The 19,100-nt window shown below is 43.2% G+C and overlaps 1 protein-coding gene across 1 annotated transcript in view; it reads right to left on the minus strand.

Annotated features, from left to right (window-relative positions):
• Positions 1 to 16,317, minus strand: part of CAV1 (caveolin 1) — a 34,341-nt gene extending 18,024 nt beyond the window's left edge. The window contains exons 1-2 of the mRNA XM_003789800.2: positions 16,008 to 16,317; positions 14,454 to 14,618 (exon numbers count right to left, since the gene is read on the minus strand). Of these exons, the coding sequence (XP_003789848.1) occupies positions 14,454 to 14,618; positions 16,008 to 16,037 (195 nt within the window). The 5' untranslated portion in view covers positions 16,038 to 16,317. The remainder of the gene's footprint in view (positions 1 to 14,453; positions 14,619 to 16,007) is intronic.
• Positions 16,318 to 19,100: the final 2,783 nt, after the last annotated feature.

The raw sequence follows: 19,100 nt of genomic DNA on the forward strand, positions 1-19,100 counted from the left end.
CAGTGGTGTGCCCAATGTCATTCCCATCCCCTTTCCTACCTGGGTTCATGGCTCAGCTGAGCCTCCTCTTGGGGAAGAGAAGAAAAAGAAAGAACAGACAAAGTAAATGGAGAAAACCCAGCTGATTATATAAGGGATGCTAGATTGACCTTATGTACAAAGTATATCTCATGCAGGTGCTACAGCAGAGCTCTAGAAAGTTTTTTGTTTTTTTTTTTTTAAACATGGCTCTTGTTATGTTTCCCAGACTGGTCTTGAACTCCTGGGCTCAAATGAATCTGTCACTTCAGCCTCCTGAGTAGCTGGAGCTACAGGCAAGTGCCAAAACACCCAGCTGCCAGTTCAGAAAGTATTTTTTGTAATAGGATTGAAAAATTTCATATTCTGCTAAAATGCTAAGGACTTCCCCAGATGAGGACCTAGTGAAGCAATAATTACCCCACTGTAGCCCTCATGGTCCTGAAAGTTTTAATGGGACACATTATATTATTGTTAAGAAATTCTGAGAGTCTAAACCAGACTCAATTCTGACTGTACTACTTGTCAGCCTTAAAAAAGAAAAAAAGAATTCATAGGGGTGGGTCCTATCACAGCCCGATTAAATCAGAATTGCTTGGGCTAGAGTGTGCATGATGGAGATTTAAAATGTTCTTAGGGTAAAGCACCACTGGTCTAAATTCACAGAACATCTATCCTTCGCAGACACCAGAGTCTCCCATGAGTTTTTGTCACAATCGGGGTTTATACAAGCTGCAAAGCTGTGTGAATATGCAGTGTGTAGGAGGGAGTGGATGGGCAGGCTTGCAGTACAGATAATGCTTGACACTGACCTTTTGGGACACACAATGCATGCATTTTGCAGTGTTCTCCTTTCAGACGTTTACCACTTACATTCTCAACCACTGATTAAAATCATACCACAGATTCCTCTGTGCCCTGAGACAAACCAGGTATCCTGCTCAAATAGAAGGAAGTGTTCAGAGGCATGCCTAGGCTTAATTATGAGGTCATGTGTGAAGGCTGTTACAAACCAAGAGAGGGACTTGAGAAGCTCTACAGGCAAGTAAGGAATTTAACACACAACTATTGCAAACAACCTCTGGTGACACATTCCTGGTAGTAGCCCATCTTATTACATGAAAGTTCTTCTCCCACATAACCTAACTTTTTTTCTTTTTCTTTCTTTTTTTTTTTGTGAGACAGAATCTTGCTCTGTCACCCTGGGTAGCGCACAGTAGTGTCACAACAGCTGAATGCAACTGCAAACTCCTGGGCTCGAGTGATCTTCCTGCCTCAGCCTCTGAAGTAGGAGGGACTACAGGCATGCACTATGACACTGGCTCAATTTTTTCTATTTTTAGTAGAGATGGGGTCTTGCTCTCTCTTGCTCATGCTGGTCTCATATTCCTGAGCTTCAGGGATCCTCCTGCCTCAACCTCCCAGGTTGCAAGTATTACAGGTGTGAGCCACCACACCTGGCCAGTTTTTGTTTTTTTAAAGGTAAGCATGCTAGCCTTTTCCCTTATTTCTCATTTTAAATGATGACTGTGTCTGAGCAGTGTTTTTCTGGTAAGTCTCATCATAATCTGGCAACAGCCACAGGTAATTGCCATTTTATGTTTCTTTCCAGCAGATCATTAGACAGACAGCCCCTCCCCAGCCTTACCTGAGGGTTTCTCTTTACCTCTTACTACCCCTCTCTTTTGCTCTTCCTAAGGCTTCTGCAGAATCTCTACCTCCCTCTCAAGATCAAACAAACCCATTTTTAATAAATTTGACCAATAGCAAATAAGGAAGACAACCTTCTATGTGATATTCCTTGAGAAGGATTTCATCATGCTTCTTGTTTTATCATTCAGTTAAGATGTTTAATTCTCTGGAAGGATTCAGACTTGGTTTGGATCCCCACTTGTCCCAAGGGTATATGAGTGGCTTGTAGATGCATTTAAGGATGTGTTTACAAGAGATGCTCAACCTGGAGATCTTAGTCCCTTGGGGGCTGTGGAATTATTTCCAGAGTTTTCCATATTTGTTATGCTGGACTAGGTATCTTGGTTTTCCACACAACAGATTTCCACAAAACAGTATTTTCTTATTTTTTTTTTGTATGTTTACCTGTTTGTTTCCTACTTAGTATCTGTTTGATTTCAAGTCCTTTAAGATTATTTGTTGGTCTTTATCTTATTTTTATAGGCTATTTTTCATTTGTCAAAATGACTCTGATAATATTTTTATCATAGATGTTAACAAGGTCATTATAATTGGTGTCATTTTTAAGTTGAGAGTCTTCTTGTTCACTCTAGGCTCTGATTAAATATTAAATGTGCTAGGACTAAGGTCCAGGCTGTATGGTAGATACCAAGCCACACCCCAAATTCACATTCAACGCCATCACTCTTTTTTCATGGCTACTTTCTACTTTTACCTATTCTTAACTAAATGATGATCCTAGTATCTCATTTTTAGCTTGTCGATAGGGAAACTATTTGGAATCAAATTGACGAGTCTTACTTTTGTACATATTAAGGTAAATCTGCCTCCTATTATAGCAGACAGATATGGAGGCTTATCTGGGAGAAGCACTGACGTTCATTTCTACACAAACACCAATAATGGAATGAATGATCTCTGGCCCCTTCCAAGGACATTTAAGAGTTTTGCCTATTTCTATTTTTCTTTCTAATTTTTTTTTTCTGAGAAGAGATCTGAGATCCCTGAGAGTCCATTTCTGATGTAAAAGGAAACTTCTGTGCTGTCGTGTTGAAATAGTAGATTAACAGTCACCACCACCCAGCAAGTAAAATCACAGAGCTCTGTGTACAAGTGTCTAGAAGTAGCAAAGCCAAAGGAAAGACGGAAGAAGAGCCTTGGATTTCAAAGAGTTGCCTCTGCTAGGTGCAAAAGGTTTTGGATTTCTCATTAGGACTGTCACCTGGCCTAATCGTTTCTCTGAATCAGTCTTGTCCAGAGATGCACTGGGAAGGGTCAGACAGGGAGTCCTTTCACCCCTGTCCTGGTAAGGGAGCTCTCATGTGGCCTGAGAGCCAGCCCTCAGCCTCCATACTTCTGTACAAAGCCAAGCAGCACTGATGGCATCCCTCGGCATCCTGGGAATTTCCCGGCTCTGCCTGCCAGATACCTAGGAGATTAGCCTCATCCTCCGGGCCCTGGGGGATCATCTTCTTGCCACAGCTTGCTTACTGCAAAGCTCAGAAGAGATGTATTTATGCCCCCCCTAAACCTGAAGATTACAAAAACATTAACGATGACCATTTTAAAGATACACATGTATTAAATATATTTCCTTTTTACCTTACTATGTAGAGTAAATGTTTTTGGACTTACTCATTAATTTTCTGTATTTTTGATAGGATTTCAAATGTGCCCAATGAAAATAAAAACATCTGAAGACCTGCACTAATGAGTCCTACTGTGTCTCTTCACTCTTCATTCATAGCAGACATTAAATTACTTAAAAAGGAATTTCAGCATGTCGATTCAATTTGGCATCCATTTTCTGATGGCTAACCCTGTGTGGGGCCTTGGAGGGTGCAGGGGGCTGCCACAGAAGTGAGAAGGACATTGTGCGGCTCTGAAATACCAAGGCACAGAGTGGGGAGAGACGGGCCGAGAAGGGGGTACACAGTGAAGCAGAAAAGTTGGGAAGCTTTGAGAAATGCCAAGACAGAGATGAAAACAAAGATGAAACTTGGCCTGTCGTGGTGAGGCCCAGGTATCAGAGGCGAGGTTCTGTCAGGCAGGCTCTGGTGCAGCAAGGCTCCTGACTTCCCTGCCTGGGACAGAGCTTCCCCAGTACCGCTTGAATGACCTTTCTGGGGAGCACTTACTTGAGAATGACTCTCGTTCCTACCTTACATTTAGAGAAATAGAGGGGCTCACCCAGAATCGCTTGGTGAATTGCTAGTTATTAACTGTTTTACACAATTTCTTTTCCTATTAAAAAACTTGACCCTCAGGAACAAGCAAAGGGGAAAGATCTGTGGAGCTAACCAAAATAATTGGTGATAAAATCTAATGAGTGCAATTCCGTTTCCTCAACATAGTTTGGTATGTCCATTTCCAGCCATACATTACTGCTAATAATACAGAAAAGGCAAAGAGTGAGTCATGAATGATGGAACATTGAACGTGTTCTAAGAGACTAGTGATGTCTTGTAAAATGCACTATTGAGTCTGTTCCTTGCTTCTGGCATTTGTTTTTGAGAACAAATACGTAATTACAAGGGAGGAAGTCTCAGAGAAACTATTTGCAGGATTCAATAGGCATTTCTTCTACCAGCACAGATCTAAGGCTTTTCTCAATTGTTTCCTGTTTTTACAGTGTATTGGTGTGGTGGCACCAAGGTCTGTAGAAATCAAACAGGCTCCCTGAGAACCTTTAGAGGAGCTATTGAGCCCAAAGCGCCTGCCAGGGCCTGCTTCATTGCCCTCACCCACCCTTCCCACACATCCAGGCAAGATCGGCCCCTGCCCAGGCCAACTCGGACAATGAGGGATGCTTTAAAGAGGGGAGTGATTCCACACCAGCTGGCACACCCCACTGTGTATTCCACTTCTGGCCTTTGGGACTTAGCCCTCCACCCTCAGCCTCACATTCCTTGAGACCTGAGGTTTTACACTGGCCTTTTTACATTGGTCTTTTTCTTTCTTCCTCAATCCACTTCCCAGGATCTAGAGAAGTGGTCCCAACCTTTTTGGCACCAGGGACTGATGTCATGGGAGACGATTTTTCCACAGACGGAGGTAGGGTGGAGAGATGGCTTTGAGATGATTCAAGTGCATTACATTTATTGTGCACTTTATTTCTAATATTATTATGTTACAGTATACATGGCGACCAGAAGTTCATGTACAGTGTAAACCAGACAACAATTTTAAATTGCACATGAACTTTATGGTCACCCCATATAATGAAACAATTATACAATCCACCATAATGCAGAACCACTGAGAGCCCTGAGCTGGGTTTCCTGCAACTAGATGGTCACATCTGGTGGTGACAGAAGACAGTGACAGATGAAGCTTTGCCCACTCTCCTGATGGTCGTCTCCCACTGTGAGGCCTAACACCTAACAGGTCACTGACCAGACTGATATGGGCTTACGCCCTGGGGGTTGGGGACTGCAGCTGTACAGTCTGATCCTACAACCTCAGGTCTGTCACTTCCCACACAGACCATGTCTGGAATCCCTCTTACATATACCACCTGCCCAATATGAGGACACTGTGACCCCTTTCCACTCTCTGGTGACAACACTATCTTTCTGGATCATGATCTATTACTGAGAGGCACAAGGGTGCAGGGGTTAAGAATTGGAGTTTCACTATCTGGGTTCAAACCTGACTTCTACTTCCTACCTGTGTAATTCTGAGTGATCCCTTGCTAAGCCTGAGTTTCCTTATCTGCAGATGCACATGATGGGAATAATAGTGACGCCAGGCAGCCTGCAGGAAGTGCTGGAAGGAGCATCCTATCTCCTAGCTCACTCCCACGTGCATATAAAATAGCACTCATTGGCTTGTCCCATTGTTCTGAAAGCCCTTTAAAGGGCACAGCTTGCCAGGTCATTCCCTGGTCTAATAACCTGTGGGTTGCCATGACCTACAAAGGGACAAACACCTTGACCGGGCAAGGAAAGCCCTGCTGATCTTGCTCCTGCTTGTACTCCTGCCCTTGGCCACACTGACTTGCTGCTGTGGCCCATAACATGCCAGAATCCCTCAAGTCTCCCTCTGCTGAGACCTCTTTGCTGGTGGTGAACAGTACTTGGCTTTGGAGACTGCTGAGAACTCTGTCTAGTGCCCAACCACGGCCTGCTCTTTAGTTATGTGACTTTGCTCGGGTTTGTTTACATGTGTGTTTCCTGACAAACTCTACACCCTTTTAAGGGCAGAGGCTGTGATTTAACTCCTCAGTCCACGCCTGAGCCCAGTCGCATGGCAGCACAGATGGGAGGCGTGGAGCTGGGCTGTGCAGTGTGTACAGCCCAGTCCAGGCCAGAGCAGGTGGCAGGACAGGTAGGCGGGCTCTCGAGAGACTTTCTTACTGTTGCTTCTTTCCTTCCCAATCCCCTGCTTTCTCACTGCTTGTGCTCAGTATCTTTTTGTTATTCATGGTAAATGTGGAAATGTAATTTTGTTTGAGATCTGCGATATTACATGAAATGACCCAGTGCCGTCTCCAGACACCATTAATCTTTTTAAAAAGAATCTATCACTATCAATATGGTAATGTTCTTACTGAGCTCAGAAAAAGTTTATATATGTTGAATGCCATTTTTAAATTGTTAGGAGGCAGACTATTAAGCATATATGTATGTATACACACACACACACATACACAGGTGTCCATAAAGTGTGTGTGCAATTAAAAATAGTTGAATAACCATAAACCTTACTTAAGCCTCATTGAAATTAAAAAAGCGTTGACTGTTAATTACCAGAACAGCTAACAATGGCGAAGGGGAAACTGGATGTGTCTTTAGGAATCTGTACTTCCCTTGCCATGAAATGATAACCAACAAGAAATGTCTTCTCAAGGCTCAGTAAAGAAAACAAGATGTATTTTATATCTAAAACATCAACATAGTTCCCATGAGAGGCAGGAAATATGTATTCTGTGCAGGTGTAAATCTGTTCTACCAGCTAATTCCCTTGGTAGCTGCATAGTACATGGCTCACGCAGATTTCCTTTAAGACAAAATTAAAAACACTTCCCCCACCCCAAACAATAGTTCATGTGAAAGCATGCCATTTTATATTTCCTGGACCAATTGAAAAATATTTTAAACATTTTAATCTTTGATCGGGTAGCTGAAAAAAAACATGTGATGGAAGGATGTCAATTTCATTAACCCTGTGCTCCAGGGGAAAAACTTAAGGTCTGAGGATAGAGCAGATTGGATCCTAAGGGATCCTCTCCCAAGTTATATTGCTGCTCGGTGGCCATGATGAAAATCAGGAGAGGAGTGACACTAGGAAAATGATGGGGGTAAGCCATGACATGCTGAGAATGTGGAAATTTTGCCCATTCTGCTAGAAAATAGTGAATAGGCATTTCTGGTATATTCCAGGTAGAGGAGTCAGCAGGTCATTGGCAATCCACTTGTGAACATATCATTTTTCTTCCAAAGTGGGACATTTCTGAGTATGTAAGTGGCATTATTACTTTGTGCTGACCACTCTTGGCTAGTATGCATGGGGCAGCCTAAAACATGTGGTCATTCCACTCGTAGGTCACCCTGAGGCTCTAAGCTTGTAGTTGGCTCTAAGCCCAAGTGGCCTCAAGGGATGCAGAACCATTGAGCAAGGTTGATTTGGGAGCCCTTGATGGGGTTTCAAAACTCTCTGGCAGGGCTGAAAATGGCCCAATCCTCAAGTATTCATCTGGCAGGAAAAACAGCTAAAACTCAACCATATGCCATCTCTTGAGGTAAAATCAACCAGGATGTCTATTTTTAGGCTAACTTTGAATACAGTCATTTCTAAAGCTGACCTCACTGTATAATTATTTCAAGAATGATCATTTGAAGCTTGGAAAAATCCTCAGGGTCCCTCTAGATCAGTGGTTCTCAACCTGTGGGTCATGACCCCTTTGGGGGTCTAATGATCCTTTCACATGGGTCGCCTAAAACCATCCTGCATATCAGATATTTACATTACAATTCATAACAGCAGCAAAATTACAGTGATGAAGTAGCAACAAAAATAATTTTATCATTGGGGGGTCACCACAACATGAGGAACTGTATTAAAGGGTCGTGGCATTAGGAAGGTTGAGAATCACTGATCTAGATATTCTAATATATCTAGATACACCTGGGCCCAGGTGTCTGTATTTGTAAACACTCTTCTGGTTATTTTGATGTCTAGTCAAATTTGGCAGTCCTCTTGGGTTTGTAGAGGTGATGGGGTTTAAAAAGGCTGCAAATTTCAAATTTGCCACAGGAAGATTAGAAGTTCAAAGCCAATATAGGAGGAGAGAATATTACTTCTTATGACTTTGAGAAACTGATAATATCGTTGCCATGTACAGTCACCCTGGCTTGCTATCAAACATTAGAACTTATTTTTTCTACCTAACTATGTCTGTACCTGTAACACGCTTCTCTCTCTCCCCCTGCCCTCTGCTAACCTTCCCCTTCTACTCTCTGCAGCTTTGGAATCAAGTTTTTACTCCTACAATTTTTTATAGAATCAAAACAGGAGCAAATTGTTTGAAAATTTATGTTCCTTATTTTGCTATGTCTCTTGGCTCAGGAATACTTTGAAGATTTACAGATGAGTGTTTTTTGATCTAAGATATAGGGATATAAGATTTTAACCAATAGCAGAATTTGGTAAAGGAATTCCAGCAAAAGTTTGTGAAGGAAATTGCATGTAGCAAGGCAGAGATATGGCTATAAATGCTATATGGTCAGTGTCCAGATCTATCTTGCTCCATATTGTGGCCACCAGCACACAATAGTAGATGCATAAAATTATTTAAAGGCAAATGGCTTTTTGAGGGGAACATGATTCTGTGAGAATGACTCTCATTCATTTTTTTAGAGTTAAAAAATTGAAGCATGAAAGCTTGGCACCTGTAGCTCAGTGGTAGGGTGCCAGCCACATCCACTGAAGCTGGCAGGTTTGAATCTACCGTGGGCCTGCCAAACAACAGTGACAACTTCAACCAAAAAAAAAAAAAATAGCCGGGTGTTGTGGCAGGTACCTGTAGTTCTAGCTATTTGGGAGGCTGAAGCAAGAGAATTGCTTAAGCCCAAGAGTTTGAGGTTTCTGTGAGCTGCGACACCATAGCACTCTACCTAGGGCAACAGCTTGAGACTCTGTCTCAAGAAAAAAAAAATTGAAGCATGAAAACACAAAATGGCTTTCCAAAATATTTTTAGGAATGGTGTTCATTAACATTTATTAGCCAAACAATTTTGCTCTCTATTTGTAAGCCAATTCTCAGGAGCTACTGAGGAAGATCAACCTATGGACCTCATACACTCCCACCTCCTTCCTCCTTGGTGTCTAGTGGGACTAGAATGGTTTTATTTGAAAGAGATCACCAAATTATTAGGCTGTTATGTTAAAAATACACCTGATTTGATTACCTTGTGCATAGCTTTTCTTGATTGCTAAAGAAAAAGAATTTTATGTCTGTGCCTATAAGAATCATTACGTTTGAGGTTTAGAGATGAAAGTTATAGAAGTTGCAAAGATAACTTTTTCCATCTTGACACACTACTCTTCCCACTCTATCAAGTTGCCTCAGAGTACTTGTAAGTTAGGTATATTTCTAGGGGCGGAGAGCTCCATATTTTAGGATTTTTTTAAAAAAGGAGTATAGTTTGCCAATCTTTTCCTCTGAGGCTTTATAGTAAAGAAGGTACAAGTTCTCCAGAGCATGGAAAGAGAAAGAGCGTATGTATCTTGGCATCAGCCACCTTTGTGTGAAGACAGCAGCCCTCTCTCCACTGCAAACACAGTTAGGAGGATCAGGGAGGGGCCCAGACCTCACAGGTCAGTGCACACAGCTCTGTTCTCCCAGGGACCAGCTCTCTCTGGGCACATTCCATCACGGAGAATTATGTTTAAAAGTAGGGCAAACTGAAAAGCATTTTCATTTGGAATATGAAAGTGTCTGTTATTTTACGAACTTGAGTGGGCAGGACACATAAGCAGGTGGTTTTTCAAATTACTAGGCTTTCCAGATGCTGCTCACTACTGCAGCTGTTTATATTTTAAACCCTTTAAAAATGTAGCCAACACTGCTATTCATTGAAAGAATATCCCACATTATGAACCTTTTCATAATTCAAAGGTATTTGGTATATCGTGCCTTAAATTTTAATAAATAACATGAAATTTTATTCAGTTAAAATCAAAGTTTGTTGATTACATTTGAGAGATGGAGGGGAAAAAAAGGCTTTCCTTATAATAAGCATTTAAAATGTATATCATTCTTGGCTGAACTTGAAAGCATTTCACATGCTTAAGAATGAATAACATCTCCCACTTTATTATCACTCTTTTCTCAGTAACATGAGAACAATTTCTCACCAAAGATGACCATCACGCTATTTTACAAGCTGGGTATTCTGAATTCCGCGCATGGTCTCACACATGGCAGAATATCCACCACCATCTTTGAATCTATCTCCTAAACAAACAAACGAGCAGGCCAAACCAACACAAATTCCAGCAGGAGAAAATATTAACATGGTGCTACGGGCTTTGAGACAATCTGACATTTTAAATTTTACACTTTAATTATATGTATGTCAAATGATAAACATAATTTTATAAATGACAGACTGACACTAATCACCAATTGCTTTAGAATGCTTTCTACTTGAAAAGGATTGCAGAGACATTAGGCTGTTACATTGAAACCAAAAGTGATACGATTGCCATGTGCATGCATTTTCTCAGCTGCTAAAGACAATTTTGTGTCTGTGCATATTTAAGAATCATTACATTCCAGTTTTAGACAAGAAAGTTACAAATGCATATTTTTATTTTCCAACAAAGACCTTCCTCCCAGATGTCCTGATTCGTCCCAGTGCTAATCTCAGAATCATCTAAACTCATATCTCTTTTCATGACTCTGGTCCATGAAGAATCACATAATTTTGTCTATTTTTCTTTGATACATTTCAAAATATCTGTTTTGGGCAGTAACTGTGTAAAAGCATGGATGCCATTTAAAATTTTGTTAGCCCTTAATTTATCTTAATGTTAAAAAAGAGGAATTGGAAGCCCGCCTGGTCACAATATGTTCTGCCACATGAACTCTCAAATCCCAATCCAAATGGGCTACCAAATACTCCCGTCTCCATGCCTGGATCTTTTAGCATGCCCTCTGGTGCTTTTTCCAGCTATTTGTGTTCTTTCTGCCTTCCAATAACCCAATTTGAATTGGACCTTCTCCGTGCCCTTTTCCGTTAAATGATCCCCAATGCATCCTCCTCTGCACTCCGCTGCCCAATCCTTCACACTTCATATCAGTATCATTCACTATTTAAAACCCTTTCTACTATGCAATATTCAATACGACTGTATTTACTTTTGATTCATTATAGCATATATTTCTCCTATGTCTAAAATGATGATGATACAATAGAGAGTACATAAAATAGTGTGCCAGTATGCAGAGAAGTGAACAGATAAACACAAATGTAGGAGAGAAGAGATTGGGTTAAGGAAACTGAAAATCAAGCCATGTGTTTCCTGGCAGTCAAGGCAATAAAAAAAAAAAAAAGAAGGAAAAGAAAAGATCACTAATTGCCATTTGGCAGTGACTTACTATATTGGTTGTGTGTGTGTATTACTTTTATAAACTTTTTATCTGTATGCTTCTTCTCTTGCTAACCGTAATCTTTGTGATTGCTAGGGTTTATTTAGGATTTGCATAGCAAAGCATCTAATCCAGCATATTGCAAGAGTTTGATAAATAAATTAATCGATGGCCAGTGTGATAGCAGAATCATAAATTTGAAGCCGTTTTCCTTATCTAGAAAATTCAAATATGTATATAATTGACGCGTGTATGAAAATGCCAACACAAGAAGTTGGAAATCGGAGTCAGAGTAAAGAAGAGTCTGGGGCTTGTAACCACTTTAATTTGAGGAAATTTAAGAAAGCATTCATCACCTACTTAATATTTTGCGGAAATTATTTATACAGATAGCTCATAATACGAAGCAGCAAACTTTTAGGAAGATATGAAGTTAATTTTATTGGAACTTAATACCATATTTTAATTTATGTCATTATCACTAGTGGAATAGGTGTTAATATAACTCCACCTTCTTGAGATACAAATTCATGGCACCCACAGCCTTGAGTTTCCTTCTCTCCTTAAACAGCTGTTTTCGGGGGATTACAAGGATATTGCGCAGATACATTCATTGTTATTCACACTTTATGTTGCGATTTCATTTCTTCTCTATCTTGATTTTTTTTTTTAACTTGGCGTCGGGATGATCTTAAAATTCAGGGAATACTCTGGTCCAACAATGTCAAATAGAGATTTCTGAGATGATAGGATTAGTCTATATCTGTGCTGTACAATTGACGCAGAAACAGTCTATATCTATGCCACTAGTCTCACATATCCTGCATTCAAAATGTGGTTAATGTGACAAAGGAATTGAATTTTACATTTGAATATTAATTATATGAAATTTAAATGGAAATAGGCAGGTGCCTAGACACTATTATATGGGACAGAGTGGGTTTTAACAGGGCTCCTGGCTTTTAGAACTGACTTTTCCTTACTTGATTGAGTACCTGTAACAGTAGATTCCAGTGACCACTGTTTTTTTTATTACCATATGAAGAGTTAAGCTACCAGGCATCAAGGTAAAGCTTGGAGTGTCTTGTTATGTTAAGAACTCTATGGTATCAGAAGTAAAACTTAAAAGAAATTTTTATTTACTGTTTGGGTAACAGGGAGAGAATCATCCCTGTTTCTATTACTACATTTGTGCTTGAACTTGAGGACAAATATTTATGAAATAGGAGTTTCCACAAGGTGTAGGTAAGCCCCTGTTTGCAAGCTCTCCTGGTGCATGCGCTCTTTGGGCAGAATTTACACTGGGAGCCTTGTCTCCCAGCAGGGCATTCTCTGAAGTCCTCTCTCTAGGAGGGGCATCTGAGTAAGACTAAAAAGTCTGCCAAAGACTTTTCAAGGTGGACTTTTCTGTTTGATTTTTGTTTTGTTTTGTTTTGCTCACAGTGCTATGAGCAAGGAGGCAAGGTCTGGTAGCTGTTTCTTTTAGTTCCTTTAATTTGAGGATCCCCACACTTGCTCTTTGAAATGATATTTTGTAAACTGCTATTTCCTTTGAGCCTGTTATGCTTTTTTTCCCATCTGTGTTGAGGTCTTTTTTCCCAGTGGGGCCTTTCTTTCTCAACTTAGTCATGCTGCGTGTGGAGATCCACATCCACACTGCGGCCTCTGTGACTCATCCCAGGAGGTTCGCTTGCTCCAGGGAATCTCACTCACAGTGCCCGGGAACAACAGGGAGGCTCCCAGGAAGGGAGCCCTGTCTGAAATCTGCCTCTTTTCCTTCTTGTCCAAATTGACATGAGAAAGGGAGGAAAAGCACAAATTTCCTTCTCCCTTTAAGGTAATGGTTTTCGTAAATAGTTTTTTGGCAATCCTAATGTCCAGTTTATAAGGTACTTTTGTTGTTACTGCTGCTTTTAAATATTCCATAATCTGGCTAGTAGAAAAACCCGTGAATGTTCCAATTTTCCTTTTTCCTACACCAGCAAGCCAAGAAGAGTCCATTCTGACAGTTACATTTTCCTACCAGTTACAGATTAAACTGTCTTCTCTTTTGAGATGTATTATTCATAAACGTGAACGGTCTCTGAACTGTAGCTCCTCCCATCCATAGATAGGAAGTGGGGTGGGCGGAGATTGCTGTCTTCCTTGTTGGTGTCTTGGGGCTGCGCAGAACTGGGTCTTTACACTCTAGAACTGGAGGCCAGGATTTTCCTTAGCCTTCACCGTTTCTCCTGCCAAGGATGGCTCCAGCCCATGATTTCCCAATCCAGATGACAATAAATTCCTCCCACTACATTTACTAAAAGAGTCAAAGTTGACTAACATAATTATAATAAAAAACTGACCATGAGTCTGATTTAAGGATGGCCAATAACCCAGTCAATTAATCTATTTTTAATATCACCAAGCACATCCTGAAAGTATAAAAAGGAACTTCAGTCTGAATGTCCATTAGCTCAAGGCAGGCCACCTAGGTCACTAAGAACTTCCACATTTAAAGAGAGATGTCTAGCGAAATCAAGAGACAGACATTATTTTCGGTTCTGTAAGTTTGCTGAGTTGTGTACAAGCGCGCTGTTTTCCTAGTTAACACATCTTTCACATACATAGGTAGAGAGCTATACATATATTTTCCTTGTCTTTAGTCCTAGGCATTTCCCGCCATTGTATCATTTGTAAGAAAATCACTTCGGATCATTTCAGCTAGGGGAATATGTGCGATCTGTATTCTGACTCTCACCCTTGGCACCAAACCTCACACAACTGTCTTACTGTCTTCGTTCCCTGGGCAGTGGGGACTCAGCACTAGACCAAAATCTGGGAGTAAAGGGCAACCATCTCACCCTCCCAAGATATGGGCCCGACTGTTGCTGAGGTCAGGAGGTTCATTTGCCAGGAAAAAAGAAGTGTATGTAGCTCTGTGAACTCCTACAAAACTCAGTTTAGCTAAATTCCAGGAGGAGGGGGGAGCGGAGATGTGACAGTTCTGACAGCCAGCTAGCTGTGCAGCACATAAGCTCAGAAAACGGTGTTCGCAGGGCAGTGGTAAAGAAGGATGCACAGAGGGCTCGCCGGAGGAGAGCTGTCTGGGCCCCGACAGCGGCCGCTTGGGGCCGCCCCCTCCTCGCCCGCAGTCGCGGCTTACCTTGACCACGTCGTCGTTGAGATGCTTGGGGTCGCGGTTGACCAGGTCGATCTCTTTGGTGTGCGCGTCGTAGACTTGCTTCTCGTTCACCTCCTCTGCCATGGCCTTGTTGTTGGGCTTGTAGATGTTGCCCTGTTCCCGGATGGGAACAGTATAGAGATGTCCCTGCGGAGGGTGGACGGCCGGTAGGGGGAGGGTGGACGGCCAGGAGGGGGAGGGTGGGAACGGCGGTGGGAGGAAAAATTCAAAAAGAAAAGCGATCAGAAGTCAGCCTGGCGGCCCGGCAAACCTCAAGCTCGAAATCGAAATGACCGCGTCGACAGCGACGGCTCGGCGCACAGAAACCTCCTGCGCGCTGCAAGCTTTTTAAGAGGATCCAGGAGAGGACACCACACCCCTCGGTACCAGGCAGGGAGCGCCTGCCTCCCCCGCCTGCCGCCAGGGGTCAGGGCGATCCCCGCCGCGCGGTCCGCGGGCCCCCGCCCAGCGCACGCCTGGCGCGCAGCACCCCCGGGGACTCCGCAGGGGAGAAGGCCCCCTCGGATTTCGCCCCTGCCTTGCTCTCCGCACACCACCTTCGCTCGAGTGCTTCACCTGCTCCCCTTTTGCGTCCTAGGCTTCCGCTACCCCTGCCCCCTTAATTCCTTCCAACTTTATTCTTAAGATCCTGCCCGGCCCGAGGCTCCCGACCCTCGGAACGTCCCCACTTTCTTTGCTTCTTTACCCTCGCACCTGTCCGCGCCCCCCAAGCTTCCTCTGCCCTCTCTTGTCCTTTCTTGGCCCTCCTCCCCAACTTGCGTGATCACCACTGTCTCCTATGTCCCCATCACTGGGCTGATCCCTGTGCCAGCCTCCCCAAACTCGCTAGGACCCTATTCACCTGTACAACTCCGCCGACCCACCCTCGGTCACTCCCAGGCTGTCAGCGGTGACTGAAAGGCGGCTGCGTGAAGCGCGGGCTACAGACCCCGGGGACTCAAGCGAGAAGAGGGGGTTGGAAGTGGTGGTGGCAGCTGGATGAGGGGAACACCTCTGCCAGACGCCGAGTTGCACGAAGAGTTCTTGAAATGGCTCAAGAACTTTGAAAAGTACAAACAGAGCGCGCGCCACGCCCGGGGGCCAGCGGGTCCAGGCGCCTGGCTGGAACTCCCGGGGATGTCCCCAGGACTGCGGGTAGATGACCCCCACGCTGCGCTCCAGCTCCTGGCCTCCCAGCGGGCAGAGGAGGACCGCAGGGGTCCCGCGACAAGGGAACATCCTAACCTGTACAGAAAACGTGTCCTTAATCCAGAGGACCCAGCCGCAGCACCCCCACCCCCTTCGCGGTGTTCTCCCCGCTCTGGGGGTTCCTTGGCCCCTCCGAAAAAACAAAACATTCCTGGCTTCTATCTCCCCGCCCAGGCCCATTCCTCAAGGGTGCCAACGCGAGAGGACTGCTCCCAAGTGGAGAGAGGGCTGGGGCCGGGAAAGCAGTCGGAATATTTGGAGTGGGAGATAAGCAGAAGCAGGTACTCCACGCGCGCCCCGAGCCCGGCGCGCCCCGCCAAAGCCTACCTCGGAGTCTACGTATTTGCCCCCAGACATGCTGGCCTGTGGCTGGATGACGGCTCGCAGGAGGTTTCCCTGGGCTGTGATTTAAGGGAACTGAGGAAGGAAGATCTTGTATTGCAAGGGGGGGAAAAAGGCGCTGGCGGGAGGCGGTGGCTGAGAGGGAGCCTCCTGGCCGCCAGCCAAGGGTTTGTTCTGCTTGCGGTTGGCCGGGACGTGCGCTGCGCCGGGTCTAGGCACATCCCCACGGTTCTGGCAGCAGAGGGCGGGATAGCGCCCGCAGGGAGCGAAGAGCCGGTGAGAGCGCCTTTCTCCCGGGCTGGGCTGCTTGGGCAGATATTTTAAACCTGGGGCAACATTTTCCCAGCTAAGAACAACCAAGAGGCGTCCAGGGGAGAGCGAATGTTTTCACAGTGTATCATCCCAGCAGGGCTGGAGGGAGCCGCCGCGCCTGCACAGACGCCCAGTATGGGCAAACCAAGGCGGCAGAAACAATTCTGCCCTGTCCTAAGCACCTCCTCTCCCCGCCCCCATCGCCCAGGAACCAGCCCTGCCTGAGACACATTTGACTCCCTGTTTTTCACAAAGGAAGGGATGAAAAATGGCTTGGAACCTTTAGGTACCTTTCACATCTAAACACAAGGACGGAATCTGTGTGGTGAGCTTTGGTGACATTCATTTATATCTAAGTCAGTGTGCACGGAAACTTTCCGGAGCAGGGATTCGGAATTTAACATTTCCCACCCGCGTCTGAAGCGTCTCCTAAACTCTTCGAAATAAGAAACAAAAATGTTTAACTTTTCTGTAATTGTGTTACAGTTCTTTTCTGTAACAAAGGAAATTTATGCCAAAAAGGCTATGCCATACTTATAAAATATGTAAAATATTTGCAGTTGTAGAAATATTTAATTAAAACTTCAATTTTATCACCAGAGAGGATGTTTTAATTTGCTTGGCTGTGAGGGAAGACTTGATCTTTCTATTAATTGATTAGACTTTAAAAAATGTGTTAGCAATGGAAATATTTTATCTGTTCTTGAATTTGGGACGTCTTTCTTTACTAAAGCAGTGCAAGACCAATAAAATAGTAATCAGTTATTTTACTTTTTGGCCATAGCGAGTCAGGAAATTCATTAACCAAACTTGGAAAGGACGTATTAGCTAAGGTTTCACATACAATCAAAAGTCAGATTATTGCTGGAGATTTAAAAAGCTGGGAGTATGCCTGGGGAACAGGTTAAAATAAAAAGCACTGACGGTTTATAGAGGGGAATGTGGGTTGAGGGGTAAGGAAGAGGAAAATGGGAAATAGAGGAGAGACTGCTGAAAGAGTAGGTTGTCTAGTTGGAGAGGAGCCATGAAATAGATACATAAAAGGGAATTACAAAGGATAGACTATGGTTGATAGTAAAAAAGCAATACAGCTTTTGGAATAAGATCCGTTATTCTGTTTTGGAATAACATGGCAGTGTCACCAACGTGGGTATAATTTTAGTTACACCAACCACTCATTATTAGAGACTAAAGATCTTTCAAAAGGTGAATTTTCTTCATTTTGTTTCTGCCAGAAATTCTTTGCACAAACGTGTGTTAACAAATGTAGGCAAACATGATATGCTCACCATATTCCATGGTAACTACCACACCTAGAATGATTTCTACAAGAGGGCAGTTGGGGTTACTTCTATGGAAAAATGTGCAAACTGGTTCCTCTCTATTGTTATTCAGTCTTCAGCTGTGATGAGTAATATTAACTGTGAAAATGTCAACAGGAACATAGTGAGAGCTTGTCCTGCATTCCAAGCAGGAAGGGATTTTTGGGGGGAGGCCTGTGAGGGAATGCTTAACTGGTACTCAATGGAGGGAAAACAGCCTCTCTGGGGAAGTTCATGTACAAGAGTGTGATCAACAGCAGCACGGGGAATCATAATGATCAGTGAAGCGTTGTCAATGCCAAAATGCATTCCTAATGAGAGGAAAAACCACAGACTCTTTATTAACCTGCCTCAACAAGAAGCTGGCACCAAACAGAAACAGCTCTTAGTCTGTCTCATAATAACTGACTTGAAGAAACAGCTCCAAATTTATGCAAAATAAGGACTAGGTGAAGGAGAACATTGTTAGCTTTGGTACGAGATTTAAAATGAATAGCTGATGTAAACAAAATTATTTTTCTTTGATAATCACACAGATAACTTCAGGCTTGGAGGCAAGTTAATAACATTCCCCAAATCATTTACTTAAAAATTATGTAGATGGCAACCTACAATTGCCCTCTAATTTTTTTTTAGAAGCAGCATTAAAGACCTGCTCATGGATGATATGGTGCTAGAAATATAGAGCTAAAAAGGGACACAGATCATCCAAACCAACCTTTCTAAAGATGAAAAAAGCTGAAGTTTAAGTACACTAAAAGTATTTGTTCTTACAGAGTCTTATTGGATAAGGAAACATTTTACAGTTGATGAATAACTGTTGCACCTATTAACAGCTTCTGGGACATGGGATTTTTAAAGAGTCTAGTCAGGGTCTATTCATCGCAAAATTGTGTAGTTACTCACTGTGTTCTCTTCTTCTCTCTGCCCCATTCCCTGGCATGGCTTTCTCTTCCTAGCCCCACTGTTCTTAATGTTCCTTGAATACGTCCCTTAGGGTCAGAGACACTTTCTTGCTATTTCTGCCCCTTTCTTGAAGTCATATGCAAATCTGATGAATCTGGGTGGGCAGGCCTGAGGCAGCATCACGTAGGTTCCCCTGGTGAGTATAGTGTAGAGAGCAGAGCAAGTCCCTGTGTCCTGCACTGTGCAGAGAAACTCCAGGGGGTTGCTATCTCCCTGGGCCCTACCCAGAAATAGCAGGCAATAAGTATTTCTGTTCTTAGATCCTCCTAAATTATGTGGGCTTGTGCTGAGGGACACAAACCTGTCAATAAATACTTTGCTTCTTTTCCCAATTTGTTGAGCAGGAAGCCTTGCTCTTTTATAATCCAACAGTATTTTCATGTTGTGGATCCCTGCAGAACAAGAGTTTAGAATTAAGAAAAGCCTTATCTGTGCTTTTCTGCTATAACAATCCTCTCATGGAGGTGGGTAGGGCAGG

This window comes from Otolemur garnettii, unplaced genomic scaffold (genome assembly GCF_000181295.1).
Source record: "Otolemur garnettii isolate 467f Iridium unplaced genomic scaffold, OtoGar3 scaffold00037, whole genome shotgun sequence".
In the NCBI taxonomy this organism is placed as follows: Eukaryota; Metazoa; Chordata; class Mammalia; order Primates; family Galagidae; genus Otolemur; species Otolemur garnettii.